At 32.9% G+C, this 20,660-nt stretch overlaps 1 protein-coding gene across 1 annotated transcript in view; it reads left to right on the plus strand.

Annotated features, from left to right (window-relative positions):
• The first annotated feature begins 488 nt into the window (after positions 1 to 488).
• Positions 489 to 20,660, plus strand: part of LOC129217263 (uncharacterized) — an 82,253-nt gene continuing 62,081 nt past the window's right edge. The window contains exon 1 of the mRNA XM_054851534.1: positions 489 to 627. Coding sequence (XP_054707509.1) covers positions 489 to 627 — 139 coding nt within the window. The remainder of the gene's footprint in view (positions 628 to 20,660) is intronic.

Consider the following 20,660-nt stretch of genomic DNA (forward strand, 5'->3'; position numbering starts at 1 on the left):
CAAATGATGTTTAATTTTCGTCCTTCCGAGACACAAATTCATATTCAACAGTGAAGAAAACAAAAAGCTAAGCTTTTTTGGGTATGAATTATTAAATTGCAAAATTAATAAATTTATGAATTCTAAAAAAAGGAAGATGCGCTCAAGGCAGTAAATACGTCATAGTTTTCACCGCAACGTCAGTCAGAGCTTATGGCAGCAGAGGAAGCAAATATCACTACTGACATTTAAAAATATCTTCTCAGTAAAAGGAAAGTACTCTTTTCACAATCTAAAATAAAAAAGTGAACATGAGATTCAAAATTTAGAAGACAATGGAAACTTGAAGTACATTGAAAAGTCTTTTAACTCTATTCTCTTTCCTTTATTTGGTGGATTAAGTCATAGAAAGGAATACAAAGCAGATACCAAATAAAAGATGTTTCGAACTTACAAAAAAGCCAAAGAGAAAAGATTGTGACGTTCTTGTGACGTCATTCCATTGTAGAATGAGTTTCCCGCCATCAGCTTTCAACGAGAGCACTACGGCGATGACGTATCTGCCAAGCTCAACTATTATGGGACCATTCGGAAAGCACATAAAATCTGTCTATGCTGGGGGAAGATTTCCGCCCGTAAGGCCTACAGGTAAGCCATTTTGAAATTTCACGAAATATGCTTTTTTGGCTTTCATTTGGGCGTAACTTTAATCTTTTACATATGTGATTCCTTTTCAGAAATTTATAACTTAGATGCTTATACAAAGAAGCAGTGATTTTTTTAAAAAGTATTTATTTAGTGTACTATTGAGCGATTTGATTTTGGTGCTTTTGTAGCGTGATTTGAAAAACGTAACATGCTGTGCAAGTTCTCAGTACACGCTACAACACTTTAATTCAGAAAAGGTGTTCCAATTGTTTGAATGTGTACTAAAGTGTGTTCCGAATGCGCGCGTTCCGTTGGAAAGAAAGTGTACTGAAATTTGCTCTCAATTTGTCCCGCTAATGATATTTGTTAAATTTTAATATCACATTCAGAGTGGTATGAAGTACTTTGAGTCAATTAATATCAATGTAAAATACATAAGACATAATTTGACTTTGCCTTCTACAAAAGCGATCTTTCATTGAATACCAACAAGATCAGCTTTTAAGACTGATCAAGTGGATGCTGAGACAGATAGTAGTTTGATGCAACTTTGGTTCCATTTCCAAGATCTCTGATATTAAGGGAAAAAAGATGAATGCCACACTTGGGGCAAACCTAACCTGGCAGCATTGTGGAGGCTATGCACAGACCCTAATCACAGCATTACGACGCTGCCACGTAAGGTTTGCCCCGACTGTAGTTGATATTTGAGGATCCTTATATATTATTTCTGTAGCCTGTTTTTGGTTTCTACGCCAAATTTCCCTCAATTCTTGATCGATTTCTTTGATTTACGGCTTATTTTATAGCTTATGGTGCTGGCTACTGACGAAAAATAGACCCAAGGTCTGAAAATTGTTTCTTTTAGCCGAAAAACCTGCTTTAAAGAACCAGAATAAGGTTTTCGGTCAAACTTATAACTTTAATATGCGCTAAGACCGACAGAGCTGAGTAGCTTGATCGGCAGAGCGTTCTCTTCGAAACCAGGAGATTACGTGTTCGGGCCCACGTCCGAACAATCCGCAACAAAAAAATTAGAGAAATATCGCGCATTACATAAGCACTGAATTAAATGAATAACAACTATGAGGGAATAGAATAAATGAGAAGGAAATGCTCCTTTCTGATATTGAAAACATACAGTGATTTTGTGCTAAATTACTTCGAAATTGCACGTGTTTTTTTTTTTTTTTTTTTTTTTTTTTTTTTTTTTTTTTTTTGAAGCTTTGGCTCTGGAAAGAAAATTAAAGCATAATGTAAGCGAAAATATAAGTAACAGGTTTAAGATTTCAGACTACAATAGAATTGTTTTTTGTTCAGAAAAAAAATAATAAATCGTATATTGAAATATATATTCTTCTAATGAGTTTTTGACTCTTTGTACAAATAAATAAAATACTACCTCAATTTGAAGGGCAAAATATATATTTTTTCTTCTTTTTGCTAAAAAACAAATAGCTTATCATTTTTACTACATTCGAAAGCATAGTTCAATTTATTTTGTATTTTAACCGTGCTGTTAAATGATGAACACGTGCTGCCATCTAAGTTATAACGGTTTAAGCAGCCTGCGATAACAAATTGTAAAAATTTTCAAAAATAAAAACATTTTTCTTCAATATCTTATCTTATATATTAATCCCCTCTCATTTTAAAACTTATCAGGCTGGCCAATGACGAAAAAAAGACTTACGGTCGAAAATTCAAGTTTTCGAAATCGCCTCTTGCTGTTTCAAAACCTTGATGCTGCCTGTAGTTCTTATGCATTTTTTAAAGCATAGTTCTAATGCAGTTTTCCATTTTTTACGTCGCTTTCGGAAAGAAAAATTGCCTGTGTGTGTGTTCATATTTTAATAAAGCTTAACAGCACTGGACTTAGTTGTTCGGTTTAATTGATAAGTTTTTTTCGGTAGAGCGTTCGGCTATAAACTATCTGAACTTCGGGCAAGCTTGGGCTGTCCGACATAATATCAAATTTATATTAGTATTACGCATTACATGTGCTCATAACATACACACCTAATAAAATAAATGCAGTGGGAATGCTACTTGGTGTTTCGACTCCTTTTTGCAGGCTACAGTTATCATTCGGATAAGTTGATTGTTAATCGAACTGTGTTCTTTGACTACATCCAGACCACTCAACATAATGTAAGCATAAAAAAGTATTAGATTTACCTAAAGAAATCCTTTTTGTGCATAAAAACATTTTTATTGTGTGCTAAAATGTAGATGTTTCTAATAGCAGTGTTCGACCTTTTGTACAAATGAAAAAATACTACGCCCGATTAAAACTACGAGTTTCACTCAGTAAACCTTTAATTTTTTATTCGCGCGAATACGATATAAAGCATTAAAAGTATTATCAACTTCATTAGCAAGAAATTATTTTCTACTCCTCTGCTTTCTGCTGAAAAAAAAAATACATTTTGTCTACGTTCGAAAAATTACACTTAAGAACGGACTCAGTTCAACTGGTTTTGGTTTTGAATTTTAAGCGTTCGATTAAAAGAGAAACATGTGAGGGCATTTAAGCCGTAACGGTTAAAGCAACCTTCTATGTGAAATAGTTCAACATTCAAAGATAAAAACACTTATTTTCAATCAAATTTATTACTTCTCTAGAATGTTTGTTTCAATCGCTACGTGAGATCTTCGTCATTCTTTAATCAAATTCCATGCTTTGCGAATAATTTTAAATCGTATCATGCTGGTTAATGACAAAACACAGATGCATGATCTTATTATTATTATTCTTTTTTTGGCAAAAAGCTTTTTTGCTGTTTTTACTACGCATTCCTTCAATGAATAGCTTTCGAAAAGGAAGGCGCAATTGCTATGTTTGTTGGGGTGTCGGGCTGTTAGTCAGAATGGCGCCAATTCGAATACGTGCCAATAAATATCTCTTTAATGTTTCTTTTTTTCCCGTCAGATACTGACATGTGCAGGACTGTATTTGCCACAACCTGTTTTTTCACATGCACAATTATTGCTTTTTCACGAGTCACCACTCAGCCACACTTTTAATGACATTTATGTTTGCATTGAAAATATGTACGATTAAAAGGGGAGCTATGATCAAATTATCACAACGTTGTATTTAACGAGGTTTTGTTACTGATGTCTTTAAATTACATGCCTTCTCTTCTGCGCTTACTTTTTTTTCGGTTCTTCGTCATAATGTTCTTCCTTTGAAATTCTTAAAGAGCGAAATGCCTTATGAAACGATTTGAAACACAGTGCGGAGTTCCGCACGGGTCGACTAGTTTAATCACTTATTTTACCAGGAAATATGTATTTGCATATTAGTGTTACATTATAAAAGTTTGGTTTGGATTAAAAACACTATAAATGAAGTAAACGCATTTAAGTGCATAAAAACAAAATATGTTTTTCAATTTTTTTACAGTGTTAGGTAATGACAGTCCCCTTCGGGGAACATCTATAAAATATTATAGTAAGATTTAAAGCCTGATCTTACTAGACAGCGGATAAATAGATTAAATGTCTGATCTTACTAGAGAGCAGATAAATAGTTTTAATGTCTGATCTTACTAGACAACGGATAAATGGTTTAACTGTTTGATTTTACTAGACAACGGATACCCAGATTTAATGTGTGATCTTGCTATAGAACGGATGAATAGGTTTAATGTCTGATAGTTCTAAATCATGGAAAATAGTTTTAATGTCTGATTTTACTAGACAACGGATTATCAGACTTAATGTCTGATCTTACTAGACAACGGATAAATAGATTTAATGTCTGATCTTACTAACCAGTCATGGGAAATTGCCAAAGAACAAAGCCACCGTCTGTAGTTGTAACGACAAATTTACACTTCACATACGAACTTACACTTCGAGCTTTGTAAGTTAGCTATAAAGAACATTCCGGATAGACTTTTAATATTATATTCTTTCTCAATCTCTGAGAATTCAAGAATTTCTACACACTTCCAGAACGATACAAAAATCTCTTAAGCTACTAGAAGAGAACTGTTTAATGTTCTAGGAAGTGTGGGCGATCAGAAATGATAATTTGGTGGGCTAATTTGGTGGAGCCACGTATTAGAGAAATGTTACCTTCATTAATGGAAAAATATTGTGTGGAACTATGCTATTTGCTTGCTTTGAAGTAACTTCCCCTGAAATATTATCCTTATTATTACGTACAGCTTTACTGCAGAATAATTAATATGTAACACTCTTTGAATGTAATTTTCATGTTTTTTAGAGACCAAACAAACAATTATAACCATATTCGGGCAACAAAGTTCTAGTTTTTTTCAAATAAAAAAAGCTCCAATTTTGTCTTTTAAAAACAAGTGTACCAAAAAATTAGTGAATATTAAAAATTGTTAATTGATTTCTACTCAGCAAGACTTTGTAAAAATCTATCTAGTATATTTCTGAATGATGCACGTTATATTTCTAGTTAACATTAATAAAAACTGAATTATAACCACAATATTAATTTTTCATCACATTTGTAAAACTAAAAGAAACTACATTCGAGAGAAATCATTTTCATTGTAAGAGATAATAACATCCCAAAGGAAAAGGAAGAAATTTTCCATCACCATAATAGAAAACCACACCCGTTTCGTTTGAAAGTTTTGTTATCCAGTAAGTAATAATTTTGGAGCATTTCGTGTCAGTCGTCTTTTAGATGTAACCACATCCAACTGCAAGTGGAAACCAGCAATTCTCTCCTGTCCAACTGAGCTCTTTTTTTTAAATTAAGATTGTTAGACATACTGTTATTTTCATGTTATTTTTGATTCTTTGTTATTCGTTTTATTTTTTAAAGTAATTTTCAAGTTGTAATCACTCTCAAGCAAGGGCACATTAGACCTCCCGTTATATTTCATGTTATTTTCGATTCTTTGTTACTCATTTTACTTTTCAAAGTAATTGTCAAGTTGTAATCACTTCCAAGCAGAAGCACCCTAGACATCCGGTTAATTTTCATGTTATTTTTGATTCTTTGTTATTCATTTTATTTTTCAAAGTAATTTTCAAGTTGTAATCACTCTCATTCAAGGGCACGTTAGATCTCCCGTTATATTTCATGTTATTTTCGATTCATTGTTATTCATTTTACTTTTCAAAGTAATTGTCAAGTTGTAATCACTTTCAAGCAGGAGCACCCTAGACATCCGGTTATTTTTCATGTTATTTTCGATTCTTTTGTATTCATTTTATTTCTCAAAGTAATTGTCAAGTTGTAATCACTCTCAAGCAGGGGCACCCTAGACATCCAGTTATTTTTCATGTTATTTTCGATTCTTTTGTATTCATTTTATTTTTCAAAGTAATTGTCAAGTTGTAATCACTCTCAAGCAGGGGCACCCTAGACATTCGGTTATGTTTCATGTTATTTTCGATTCTTTGTTATTCATTTTATTTTTCAAAGTAATTGTCAAGTTGTAATCACTCTCAAGCAGAGGAACCCCAAACTCAAGTTTTTGGGAGGCTGGAAATTTCCAATTTGTCGAATGAAATTCTAAATTTTGCCGGTTGATAAGTTTGTCGAATGTAGCTCCAAATTTCGCCGAATATTGATAATTTTGAAGAATGGTACTCCAAGTTTTGCCGAATGGAACTCCAAATTTTCTCTGAATCATAATAATTTTTAAAAATATAACTCTGAATTTGACCTAATTGTTAAATAAAATATCCCAAATAAAGAAATTTTTGGAAGGGCCACTCCTCTCGTCTACCAAGAGAAAATTTAACTTTCAATCAGGGACCATCGGACATAAATGTATCTTCAAACAATATCAAGTTCACTTCACTAAAATCAATTGAATTCTTTTTGCTTTTACTTAATAAATGAAGTTACAGCCTAAATATAGTTATTTATTGATCCATTCTGTTCTCCCTTGACATAACTCCGGCACAAGTACAGCGTCTCTGAGCATGCAGAAGAGGCACCACAGTGAAATTACGTTTTAGAAAAACAATGTTAAAAAATACTGATTATCTTACTACTATTATATATGCGAAAGTTTGTCTGTATGGATGTATGGATGTTTGTTACTCTTTCACGCAAAAACTACTGAACGGATTTTGATGAAACTTTACAATAATATAGCTTATGCATCAGAATAACACATAGGGCAGTTTTCGTCCCGTTATGAGGGGCAAACCCCCCTTAGGGGAGCAATAAAATACAATTTTCGTATAAATTCTCTAATATAAGGATGAAAAAATACTTGCACATATTTACATTATATGTCCATCGAAAGCTCTGATTTTTCTGCTGAAGATGACTTATTCGAAATTTCTAAGTAGAATTAAAAACGAGTTATGAGCTTTTTTGTTCCATGTTCGAAGGCTTTCCTAAACTCAATACAGTATTTAGTGTTTCATCTCAACTCCCTGTCGATAGCGACAATTGTTGTATTGTTGACTATCTTTGCTTTTCGTGACTGTTCAAGGCTTTTCTCAAGTCAAATCTTGGAAGTAAGATTTTTGCACAAGATTGGCAAATAATACATGATTTGGCTGATCATTTTCCATTTGAACGGAACTTTAATGTAATTAATAGTTTTTAATATTATTTATGCTGATTGAACACTTACTCATTATCCAATCAACCAGCAGATCGCCAAAATTTTTGCAGAAAGATTTCCGTAGCTGATGCATTTGGCAGTTTTTTTCAACGTCGCTGTTTTTGAAGCCAAAGACTACGTCATAATGTTTCTCAGCTTTCACCAAGTAAACAAAATATCGCCAATCAAAGAATCTTTAAGAAACTTTTTTTACTGTGGTAAATAATCCAGCAACTAAATTAGGCAAATCCATAAACAGCAACAAAACTTCATTAATTTTTCCTTTTTGCACAATTTCAAACAATCGCCAAATTTTACTTCTTATTTTGGAAACATTTCGGATGAAACTCTTTAGCGCCATTTTATGGTGACCAAAAGTATCTCACCACCTGGCGATAATATCTTTGTAACGAAAATTAATATATCGTTTTACAAAGTAATTAAAGAAGGAGGGAGCATCATCGAAGGTATCCCAAAACGATTCCCGCAAATTCGGTAAAATCGCACCAAGAGCCCACAATGATTGAAATTTCCCAAAATAACTAAAGCAAGTATAAGAGGATTACGAGCAACGTCAATAGCAATACAGAGAAGGTTTTAGACTCCATGTAAAAAAAAATAAAAAAGTATCAACAGGTTAATCTTTTTAAACATGAGAAGAATAATTTCATGTTTTGGAAATTTGTATACGCTTAAATATAGTGCTTTCGTTTCTAAATCAATACTATTTTGTTCTTTATACTTATTGCTATCTTACTTTTATGGGTAAGGAAGAAACTCGATTTTTAATCATGTCAAAAAGATGTGTTTTAAATTCTTTCACTTAAACCAGAAAACAAAAGCAAGTAACGATTTTTTCTCATAATTATTACTGACCCAGGCAACGCCGGGTATTTTTGCTAGTCTTATATAATTAAAAACTGAGCGTATTTATGTATGTACGAGTATGTATGTTTGAAAAGAAAGATGTGTTGCCATTTTTTTCTCGGATATGAAGAAATAAAATTCAGGCTTTGGTTTTGAGGCTTTTCCTGTAATTGGGGGAGTGAAAACTTTTCTTCTTGGTTATTTTTCCGCAATCTGCCGCAAAATTTTACTGTTTTTTTTGTTCTTGCTTGATTGTTGAACACGCGTTACTTGACATAACTTTTATTTTTGAGGTGGACCGAGCGAAGCAGGGCGACGCAGTTTATAGATATTTTTTGTCGTTGTACACATGCTATATATTTATCATTAAATCATTCGAGATTAAGTTTATATGCAACATGGGTTTTTTTAATCAGCTGATAAAATAAATAAATCACAGTCAGCAGGGTTCCCGACAGAAACTTATACTAAGGGTTATTGGCGATGGTAATTGATTAACATAAGGATAAAATGTTGAAAGTATATTGAAATAACAAATCGAAAAAAAAAGCTTTAAATATACCTTATAACCAAAGGAACGCTTTTTATGTCGCTTTTTCCCCCTAGTTCTCTCCGGCCGCCGCAACGTTCTATAAGAAGCACAGCTTGAAAAAGTACGGATTACGTCCCAGACATATCCTAATTCTTTAAAATTAACATAACTAGTGTAGCAGCTTAGAACAAAAAACAATACTAATGACTCAGGCATTTAAAAGGAACTATTGAATTTCGTAATTATCTTAGACAACTGAAAAGAAATTCTGAAATTTCTATGCAAAAAATAGAAAAAAATGTGTCTCATTCATTACCGTGTTTTTTATGTCCCATTCAATCCCAACAATGTTTATAAGAGGTAATTGAATTTTTAAAAATAGTAGTGTTAAAATTGAATCAAAATGCGACTTCGAATAAATAAAGGAATCATCAAATTGTATATAATACTGAGAATAACTAAACTTTGTTGTATAAATGAGTATTGTATAATTAATAACTAGTTGAAAAAGAATTTGAAAACCTACTTTTGCAGTTTCTTGGTAACTGTGCTCTTAAAAGAAAATGACTCAATTGAGAAGAAGAATTTTATCAGATTACTTGAGCCACTGCTTTTGGAAATTGGCACCAAAAATGAATGTTTTTAAAAGTATATTTTTTGAAATTAGTCGGGACCTATTTGACGTCCTGTTCCATTTACTACCATTCTCTCCTAATGTCTATACTGGTCATACAATTATTATCTCTGAATGTGAATTCCCCCCATCACTTGCTTACAAAAAAAAAAGTAAAACTAATATGCATTTTCAGAAAAACCGCGTTTTGGTTTATGAAAATGTAACAGGCTAGTGTGATATAATTTTTTTTCATTGATTTTCAAAACCGGTTTGGTGAAATGTGTCTTGTTTGTAAAACAGCGTATCAATAAATGCCAGAAAATAACAAAAAAGAAGATGAAGAAGAAGAAACAACGAAAAAACCGAAAACGTACCTTCTTCAGAAGAAAACAATTCTACAACGCGGGAGGTGGGGATTTCTATGATAGTTTCTTCAAACAGCACGATAATTTATAGGGAAAGCGCTGGAAATTACAAATCTTGAAGCGTATTCTAAAAAATACGTCGCTTTTTCAGAGCTTGTCTAAAGTTGAAGGATTTTCGAAACATTTTTCCCTTCAAAACTTTTGAAGCATCCAATTATCGGATTTTCCTCAGTGTCATATAATTAGGGTTCGTTCAACAAGCGAAAGTTCTCCGAAGAAAAATATTTCCGACACAGCGTTATAGTTTTAAAATATTCTGTTTCTGGACATGCATTGATAAACACGTCTTTATTAAAGCAAACTTTAGAGCAGATTTGGTTCTCAATTGAGCTGCGGAAGAATAATTCAGTTAACTTTAAAATCGGATAAAACTTTCCTCTAGAATAATTATTTTTAAATAAAATGATGTTTTACAATGTAGATATATTTTTAAATAGTAGACACCTAAATTTTAGATATTGATAAACGGGAGAGATTAAGGAAATTAATAACTACAATTACTATTTTATAAAATTAAAAGGATGTAAAATGACAGAATTTACTATTGTTACTTTAAGTAATTTTAATTAGTTCGTATGCATGTTCTAAAATGACTTTATACATTCAACTAATTTGATGCACATCGTACCTAATAAAAATAATGTCTTTGCTTTTTACTTGGGAGGGAAGTAATCCTGTATTATCACAAATAAAGGGTGTTTTTTTAGAGGTATAGAACTTTAGGTTCAAATAAAACACCGTTAAACGATATAAATCGCCACGAATTTGGCTTTATTCGAAAGATTATTCTTTGCCATTTTTATTTAAATGTGATTTCTGGTATATGACCACTTCGGCTGGCTTGGAGAACGTCTAATCGGGAAGTCCAATTTTCTATCACTTTTTGCAGCAATAGGGGCCGTATGTGAGTAATATTTGGCGAATGTTCTTGTCCAAGGCGTCAATCGTCTGTGGCTTATCGGTGTAGACCAGGGACTTCACACATCCCCACAAAAAATAGTCCAGCGTAGTTAAATCACATGATCTCGCAGGCCAATTCACGGGTCGATTAAGCGAAATTATTCGTTCACCGAAAAATTCTTTCAATAAATCAATTGTGACACACGCTGTGTGGCGTGTTGCACCGTCCTGTTGCCTATTCATGATGACATTGCAAACCAGACTAAACACAAAACAAGTGACAACTATCAAAATGGCCCACAGATCAAATAGTGTTTCCGACTCAAAGTTCTATACCTCTAAAGGAACATCCTTTAGATGCCAAAGTGCCAACGCTTTTATAAAACTGGAGTTATATTATTTATGTAGCGCTCTCACTGATTCCACTGTTTTTGGTGATTATAATCTTGCTGGCAAAAATCAATTTTGTTTAATAGGTTCCTATCAAAAGATAAATCCGTTTATCAGAAGCAATTTCGGTAGCATATCAGTTCACAGTTTATGCTAAAAGTAAAATATATTCGGAGCGGAGATTTGCTGTAAAATCTGCTATCTTATTGAAGATTTAATCATTAAAAGTAATTGCTGATAATTTCAAGTTGCAAATTTCTTAGTTGTAAAAACATAAAAAGGAAAGAAAACGAAGTGTAACCATAGTTAATGAAGTTGAATAAATACCTTTGTGCCTGAAAAGTGTAACAACGTATAACCTTTTTATACATAAGCTCACTTACTTTGCATTGAAAAATGTGTTCCTTGAAACTTCGAAATACGCGTCTGCAGTTTTGTGCTTTTATATGTTGTTGTTTCTTATTTTACAAAGTTAATGAGTTCAGAAAATACTAAAAGATTCTAACCCTTTTATTGCAAACGATAAAAGGTTAACCATTGTAGTTTTCCCATGTTTTGCTTGTAGAATATTGAACTTCATGTTTGAAATGTTTAATTTATTCTCCTTTTATTTATTTATTTATTTATTTATTTTTGCCTTGATTATGACAGAATCATTGATTTGAACTTCATTCAAATACCATTTCAATGTAAATCAGAATAATAAAAACACACTATAGACAATATCCCTCGCTTGGTTTTTAGAAAAAGTTGAAATATAAGCTGCTGAAACAGGTTCCATTTAACTTAATTGCCTGCTAAATAATTTTTCCTATTCTTTTCTTGAAATTTCATTTGTGGCAGTGAGAAGCAACGGAATGTAAGTGAACTTCTCGAAGTTTTGAGTAAAACACGTGCAAAGATCAAACACTAGACATACTTTCATTAAAACGTATTTCTAAGTCATACCTACTGATATAAAGTTTGAAACTAGGTGATTTTGCATTCTTTGGGAACATTTTTGTTCAAAACCTAAATTACCTTCGCAAAATATACCTGCCTATTAATACACCTGAAATACTTCAGATTCGTTAAAAATAAAGGAAAGCAATTTAAGCTCTGAAAGAAGCGCTCTGAATAACGATATCCTCGGGGAGTACTTCGCTATATGAATAAATTATTCTCGGAATAAAATATTTCTCGCTTTGATGGAGTAATCAGAGCGAATCTTTGGATAAAGGCTATAATTTTGCACACGGCTCTTATCTTAGATATTAATGCTGTGTGTGTTTGTGTGTGTGGGACCCGGCTAATACATTAAATCCCTTGATTTTCATTAAGGCGAACATTATTTTATCGTTATTTGAACTTATTCCTATCTCAGTGGCTACGTAATGAAAATTTTTGCATTGCTGCGGTGCAGTTTTAATAGAACCTCACAAAAAAAAAGGGGGAATAATATAGAAAATCTGATAATTTTCGTAATTAAAGATCGAAACTCAATTGTCGAAAATCTTTGAAGGGACTATTGATTATATTTGATATACTTGAAAGTCTAGTTTTAATCTCCTTTCTTAAGTCTGTTCATTATGTCCTCTAAAATAGAAAAGCAGACAGAGAGAAGAAGATCATTGTTTGAAAAATAACTCAAAAATGACGGCGGCATTTGTAAAATCAATATAGGGAATGAGGGTCAGAGTAAAATATTAAAGGTAATTTACATTTTTAAAAGTGAACAGATTGGATTTCATTGTATTTATTTTGTTTTATTTATTTATTTTGAAAATTACGGTACATTAAGAAAGAATAATGTGTTTTAAAATAAAACTTGCATTGAAATCTTAATTTTCATTTGTAGAAGTCTGTTTTTACTTTCAAAAAGAAATAGAAAGTTTTTAACTTTAAAAATACGTAGGGCAAAGTAAAAAACAAAATATTTTAAGTTCGAAACATTTTATTTTTTGAGTAAAATATTTTCTATTTGATTATTAAAAATATTTTTCCTCAAATGACTGAGTGAATAAAATTATGACTAAATAAATGAATATTTATCTTTACTAATGATAAAGTTGAAGGTCTGGATGTCTGTCTAGGTCTCTGTGACGTGCTTAGCGCCTAGATCGTAAGGCCTATTTTCATGAAATTTGGCACAAAATTAGTTTGTAGCATAGGGGTGTAAACCTCGAAGCGATTTTTCGAAAACTCGATTTTCTTCTTTTCGCACACTGTTCTATTTCCATGTACAATGAAAAAACAGTTCGGAAACGTTTCTGGAAAATAATGGGCAGCCTATGGAACTAATTTCTGCCAGTAACATATCTTGCAAAAAAACAAGGACGTTTTTTGCTAAAAATTAGTAACCTTCCTGTAATTACCATTGAATATTTCTAAATTTCCCCGACGAAAGTCAGTCATGTTTCTGGAACCTTCAGAGAAAACTCAAGTAGGTTTAAAGTGAAGCTTGGCGCCTTCCAGAAGAACCAAGAATGCTCTAAAAGCATTATTGCAAACATGGCGAAAGCTAAGTCAGAATCGCAAGTAAGTACCAATCCTCTCACTTGCCTGCAATTCTTACTCAACTACGGACCACAGACTTATTCCACAGACTCATTCGTTCCCATTAAAGGCTTAGTCAATTCTGAAGGCCGCAATCGCGCTGAAGCCGATTCATTTAACTCAGATAACTTCACTTAACACTTAACTCAGATAGATATAAACTAGTAGCTAAAAAGTCTTCACAACAGTGAGAAGTCTGCATTCGCGCAACTTATAGCAATTCAGGAAACGTTTTGACAAAGACAATTAATTTTCCCAGGAAATTGGTGAAAACCTGTTAAATCCCGAAACGTTCCACAGAAACAATCAGTGACATTTCGGATTTCTTTTAAAGTGCGTAAAACTTGTCTTTTATCCGTTCATAATTTCTTTACTGTAAAAATATTCCCTTATGACTACATTTTTCGTAAAAATTGGAACAGAAAACAAAATAACATTGCATAAATACTTCAAATCTTTTTCATAATGACTAAAACTTTAATGTGGTGAAGAAAATTACTTTATTGATTGTTTCTGTTTTAAAATCTTACAAAATAAACCTGCTTCGCAAATTCAATCTCCTGAGATAAAAGCCGTCATACCGATAATTATGAATCCACCTGAACGAAAAATGTTAAAAATAAAACCCATTAAGTTTTCAACACAGCTTTTGAGATATTCATTTAAAAATATTTCAAAACCATTTCGTGGTACTACTTTAGATTTTCTGCACATTAAAATAATTGCATTTTAAACTGTTTTTTTTTTTTAATTTAATTTACTACCGTTAGCGGTAAATTCTGCCTTAAACCGTACGTTTAGTATTAGCAAAACGGTAAAAATCGTACACAAAAGTTTAGAAAATTTAGTTACGAAAACCATCAACAGATGGCGCTGTAATCACAATGACTTATCAATAGCCTTTAAAATGTGCTTCGAAGTATAAAGCGATCAGTACGACTGCTGGATAGTGAAAAGAGGATAGAATATTCCATTGAAGAACGTGTGTTTTTGGTACTGGAATTCCACCGATTATAACCCAGTCATACGGCCATACGTCGCAGTTTTCAAAACCAATTCAATGCTCTACTAAACGTTACGTTAAACTTTTGGAACGATTTGTCAGCAACCAACTAACGTTGGAGGATTGACCGGGTGTAGACTGGTTTTAATGACACAGGAATAGATTGGCCTCCGTATTCTCCTGATCTGACTCCTTTTAACTTCTTCTTGAGTGGCGCATTGACAGACAGTGCCTGTGGAAACAATCCTGCTACTCTAGATGAGCTTGAATCGTTGATTGGTGTTGCGTGCGATTCCATTTCTGTTGAGATATTGCAAGACGTCATGTCAAATTTCATTGTTCGTTCACGCCATGTCGCTACTTCGAACGGTGAACATTGACAAAATTGTATTCTGATTGCAAGGACTGCATCACTTTATTGGTTTTTTTTTTTTTTTTTTTTCAGACTCCTTTCAGAGAAAGCGTTTTCAGCGCAGAGCGTCATCTGTTGACGATTTTCGTAACTAAATTTTCTAAACTTTTGTTTACTATTTTTAGTTTTTCTAATAAATATACAGTTCAAAGCATAATTCTATCAATCTTTGTCGTAGAGATATTTAATTTTGAAATCAGGGCTTATTCGTTAATCACCTTGTATAAGAAACCCTAAACGTCTATCCGTGGACAATCAACTAAACCGAAAGTTCAGGCATTTTTGTTAGTAGGTATGCCCTAGAGATTGATGATTTTAACCAGCGTGGAGCTCATGTTTACGGTAACGCTGGGAGAATTTCAAAAACTTCGAATGTCAACACCCACTTTTTTCGCGCAAAAGGATCAGCGCCTTGAAAAACCACAAATCGTCGCCTCAGAGCAACAGTAAGATATCTAATCCCAGAAATAACACTAAAATATCTTACTGTTGCTCTGAGGCGACGAAATGGCGTAGGAACGATTTGCGTGTGACGAAAGTGACCGGAAATACAGAATTTCCAAAAAAGGCAGACTATTGACAGCACAAGAGATAGATATTTACAAATAAATATTTTGCATGTGATGTTCTGTGATTGGTGAATCTACGGTCAAACCTTGTGCATTACGCAAATTGCATCAATGCTCCTCCTCTTGTTATTAGTCCATAATGATTCTCTTCTTAGCAAATGCTCGGAAATTTTAGTTTCATGACAATAGTCCTACGTAATTTGTGGTTTTTCAATACAATGATTAATTTTTGCAAAGGAAAAGTGGGTGTTTCTATTTGAATTTTCTGAATTTCTCAGTATAATCATACCACCACAATCGCCGCAGCATATCTTCCGACGACCATGCCTGAAATTTTAGTTCAATTGGTGGTTGTGCGAAGAGGTAGCTAGAGTTTCAAACTTGTACATAAGGGTTTCTTTTTCGTTTTTTTTTTTTTCTTTTTTTTTTGCGATCATTCTGTACTTTATTAATAAATGTCATTATTATAATGGGACAACAGACTTCAAGTATTTCCGAAATCAAGTGAAGGAAAGCAAATCGGAATCATCTCGCAATTGATTATATTTCTAGAAACATGGAATCAGTTATTTATCTTTTACCGTTAAAAGTTTTATTAAGGTACACATGTTTAAAGCGTTATGTGTATTGACGGATTTTAACTAACCGATTTTTTCCTAAACAACTATTTTTATAATGTCATTACAATTGCATTTTAGAAATAAGCATTAGTCATTGGTGAAACACCAGAATATCTCCGAAGAAGTCTTAATTTGGAATGCATATGCTTCTAATTTCATATAAAATGGCAAATTCCATTACTTTATTATTCAAGCTTTGTTTTGCTTTTAAATGTGGTTTTTTCTTCAGTCAAAAGTATTACTTTTCCACTAAAAAAAATAGCAGTAATGATAATATGGAGCGAGAAAAAAACTTTCAGTTTCTCAAAGCTTAAGTTTGAATTAATTTTTTTAAATGTCTTTTTTTGAAAATATGGCGTGGTCTTTATGACGTCACAAATGATGTACTTTGGCGCAACTGTCTACCGCCTTTCCATGTTATGATAATCAAGAAGCGAATTAAATATTGCGCTCTATGTTTGCTATCGACCATGTCGTTGCCAACACATGTGAGTAAAGTAGCAAATTAAATACTGTGCTCCGTGAATGGCATCAGTGAAGGACATTTCATCACTTGTGATGTCATGCGCAAAATCGTAAGCAATGAAACTGCACCGTTTATAATAATTGTTAAAAAATATTAAACTTTATCAAATTTAAGAAATGGTTAAATCCTATGTTTTTAAACATGCTCTTTCAGAAAAAATTTCTTTTAAAATTTCAGAAACGACTCCATTTCTTCGTAGCAGTAGCCGAGTGATCATTAGTGTGCAGGCATTTGCGGAATAGAATAAAACTGTACAAATCAAAATTTTTGATAGAAGTACCGATACTTTTAATCCTCTTTAGTCAGCAGATCAAGTCAGCGTAAAACCTTTCTTTTATTTTCAAATTAATGTAGAATATTGTTTTCATTTAAAGAATCAACTGCAAATATGTTTCACGTGCTAAAACATTTTGCCCCTCCAGCATAAATGCTCCTTTTCGCATTACAGAAAATCTGAAACGCATTTACAAATAAAAATCTTCTAAAGAAAGAAGTACTGCATACTAGAGAACATTTCGAATAGACCAGAGGCTATACAAAATAAATCGACACATTATTTTTCTCTCGCGTAGCTAAAGGAACTGAAGTGCAAAATCAATGGCGAAGGAAAAATAAAAGAATTTTTCAGTAAAAGGTTGTCTACTTAGAATGAATTTGTCTATTGCTACAAATGTTTAAAAATAAATTTCTTTGTACGAATTTTTTGAAAGCAGCTGTTATTTCTGAGTTATTACTTTTAATATTCTGATTACTTTTCTAGGTTTATGGGTTTTGTTTTTATAATCGGAAGTTCATGCATCATTAATTCATCAAAATACTGTGCGCTAATAAGTTTTTTCATCAGTTTAATAGTTATTGAAGTTTTTTTTTTTCAAAACTACTCTTACATTTCAAGTTTCATAACTTGCGTTAATAATTTAACTAAATCAATTGTTACTTAATCCTTGGGAGTTTTTAATAGTTATTTACAGATCTTAAGGCACTTGTAGGTTGAGCGTATTAGTTCGTACAGTGTTTTAGAAACTGCTCCTAACGTAATTGTAGAGACCAAGTGTAGATGATATATTTATCTACCAAATGTAAATCATTTCCACGGTTTTCTGTGTCATAACAAAAAGGTAACCTTAATTACATAAGCAAAAGTAATCCATCTATAGCATGTGACCAATATCATGTGATCACTATATGCACTTTTTACTTTCTTCTATATCTAATATACAGGTATAGGAGAAAGTATTGGATTCGTGCAAATTTTTAAATTTCGAATTTTGATGAATTTGAACGTTTTGAGGTGTGCTGAGTCCATTTCGACCATTTTTGGAAAATGTCTCTGTGTGTGTGTGTGTGTGTCCGTGTGTGTGTGTGTGTGTGTCCGTGTGTGTGTGTGTGTCCGTGTGTGTGTGTGTGTCACGTGTGTGTGTGTCCAGTTTTTTGTGGCCTCTCTACAGCAAAAACTACAGCATGAAATTAAACGAAATTTGATACACATATGTGCCCCTATGTGAACTTGTGCCCATTGATTTTTGGCGCAAATTCATCCAAGGGGGGTAGAGCAATGGGACGTTTCTTGAGTTATGCGTGCTTGCTATTGCCCAGGAAGTAACTTCCGGAATCAAACAAAATTTTGTCCATATGTTGCCCCTGACAGGAACAGGTGCTGATTCAATTTTGGTTTCAATAGCTCAAACGGGGGTGGAGTTATGGAACATTTTTTGTCGTCAATTGTGACTGCTGTATCTCAAGAAATAACGAACGGAATCAAACAAAAATTTATCGACACGTAGCCCTTAGAGGGTATGAGAGCTAATTTTATTTTGGTGTCAACAGCTGAAAAGGGAGTGGCGCAATCGAAAGATCTTTTTTTCTATTGTGAGTGCCCTATCTCAAGAAGTAATGCTATGTTCTGGATGAAATTTGGAATAAATGTGAATCCATATGTAAACAGACGTTGGTTCAATTTTGGCCCCAATCGCTCCAAAAGGAGCTGATTTTTTTTTCTTTGCGAATAAAAGTAGCTTTATTAATGCAACAATAAGAAAAATAAATCGTAATAAACTGTCTTCTGCGTATTTCTCGTGATTTTAATTGTATAGAAATGATCGGATATTATCTCAAAATGATTTAAAATTTTTAACTGTTGCCATCTTATGTTTGTTAACAAATAAAATATTTGTAATTAATTCAAGCAAGTCTTTTAAAATAACTTTCAATTTTCGCTCTTGGCTTTGATTTTGCGATAATTCAGACATTGGGATAGTTGTCAAGTTTTTACACGTGTAATTTTGTTTTTGTTGGGAATATTGCTTCCTCGTCAAGCATGGGGAGGGATCAGAATTATAAGAAAGATATAGAAGAAAGTTTCGTGATGACCACAGCATACTAGTTTAATATATAAGCACGCACGTCATTCAGGTCAAACTAAGGCCCCTATATATACGAGCCGACGCATCAGCTTAAGATCAGCCTTTTTGGATCGGAGCGCGTGTTTGAGTGGTTGTCTTTTCTGGCGAGTAATCGCGTTTGGTGATTGTTCACTGCCAGCGATTATTAGCGGCACGTGCATTGTTTATTAAATAAAGTATTATTTTCGGCAAATTTGGCGAAATCCGAAACTTTGTTATGGTAACCCTGGCAGTGCAACAACGAAAAATCCGATCCAAAAAGGCTAAACTTAAGCTGATGAGTCGGCCTGTCTATATAGCGGCTCTAGGTCAAACCAAGCCGAGAAAATCTTGCAATCATTCGCGTCTTAGATGATGGCGCTTAACGTTTTCTACATGTTAGTTTTCTAATTTTCTTTTACTAATGCTACGTACCAAAATACAATTAAGTGTGATACTATTACTATTTTCCAATAATTGATTTTAAAATTTGTTGACATGCTGTTTTTCATACTTTAAAAGAAAAAAAAATTCAAAATATCTTTTTGAAATGTCCAACTTGACCCAATGTGGGACAAGTTCACACACAAATACACTAACGAAAAAACTGTTATGCTGTTCTAAAAATAACTAAAACGAAGTTTTAATGATTTGGTTTTAAAGAAGAGTCTCCTAAAATGTTTAAAATATTAATCCGAGTTAGAGGATGAACGTAAATTTGATTTGCAGCTAAACAAGCACATATGTAACAGTTAGAAGCAAAGGGATGTAAGTGAACATATTCAAGTTTTGAGTAAATCACATTTAAAGATGTGGTCCTAGGTAGGATTTCATTGAAAAGTTTTTCTAAATCATGCTGTTTAACAGCACCTATCAGAGCTACTAGTACCAATGATAAAGTACTATCTCTTTCCCTAAGATGAAGGAGAGGTTCACGTATTATTTGTACAGGTTATCTCCCAAATTTTTAATTTTGCCACTTCTATCCCTTTGCTTCTCACTGCCTCATGTATGGATATCTTTTGCGAAATATGCTCTTTTTATTATTTCAAGAAGACTTTCCTTTCTTTCAGCTTTTTTTGTTTTTGATCATTTCAAAGCATTTCTGAAAAAACAAGACACTTTACATTTTTGGGGTTAAACTATGGCACGTATCAAGTTAGTCCAAGCGCGATGCATCAACTTTACTCAAACAACGACATCCATAAATTTTTCATTACTTCCACAAACGGTAGCAAAAACAGCTGCGCACATTCAAGCAACTTCACTTTTTTAAGCAACTTCACTTATTTAAAATCATGCCTCCTAGTCATGAAAAAGGCGTCCGGACCATAAGCACCAAAATGGATGAGCATATTGGAAAATTCAATCCCCATACATTACTATGGTATTGAACCAAGGCTTAATTTATAACAAAAAACGTGTAGAAGCCCATTAGTACCAACAGCTTATTTTTGCTCGTAAATAGTATGAAATTCGCCTAAAAGATTCAAATTTGCATAAAATTGAAAAGAAGTGGAGAAGCTCAGCTCTCATGAGCTCCTCTGTCAATTCAGCCCTGATTAGAACACCTATCACTATTTGAAATATTTTCCGCTTACAAAATTTCAACAGTTTCTTCTTCAAATTGGCTTAATTATCATAAACTTCACCTCACTTTAAAATAAAATGACGTTTACAAGAATAAAGCCGTTACT

This window comes from Uloborus diversus, chromosome 2 (genome assembly GCF_026930045.1).
Source record: "Uloborus diversus isolate 005 chromosome 2, Udiv.v.3.1, whole genome shotgun sequence".
NCBI lineage: Eukaryota > Metazoa > Arthropoda > Arachnida > Araneae > Uloboridae > Uloborus > Uloborus diversus.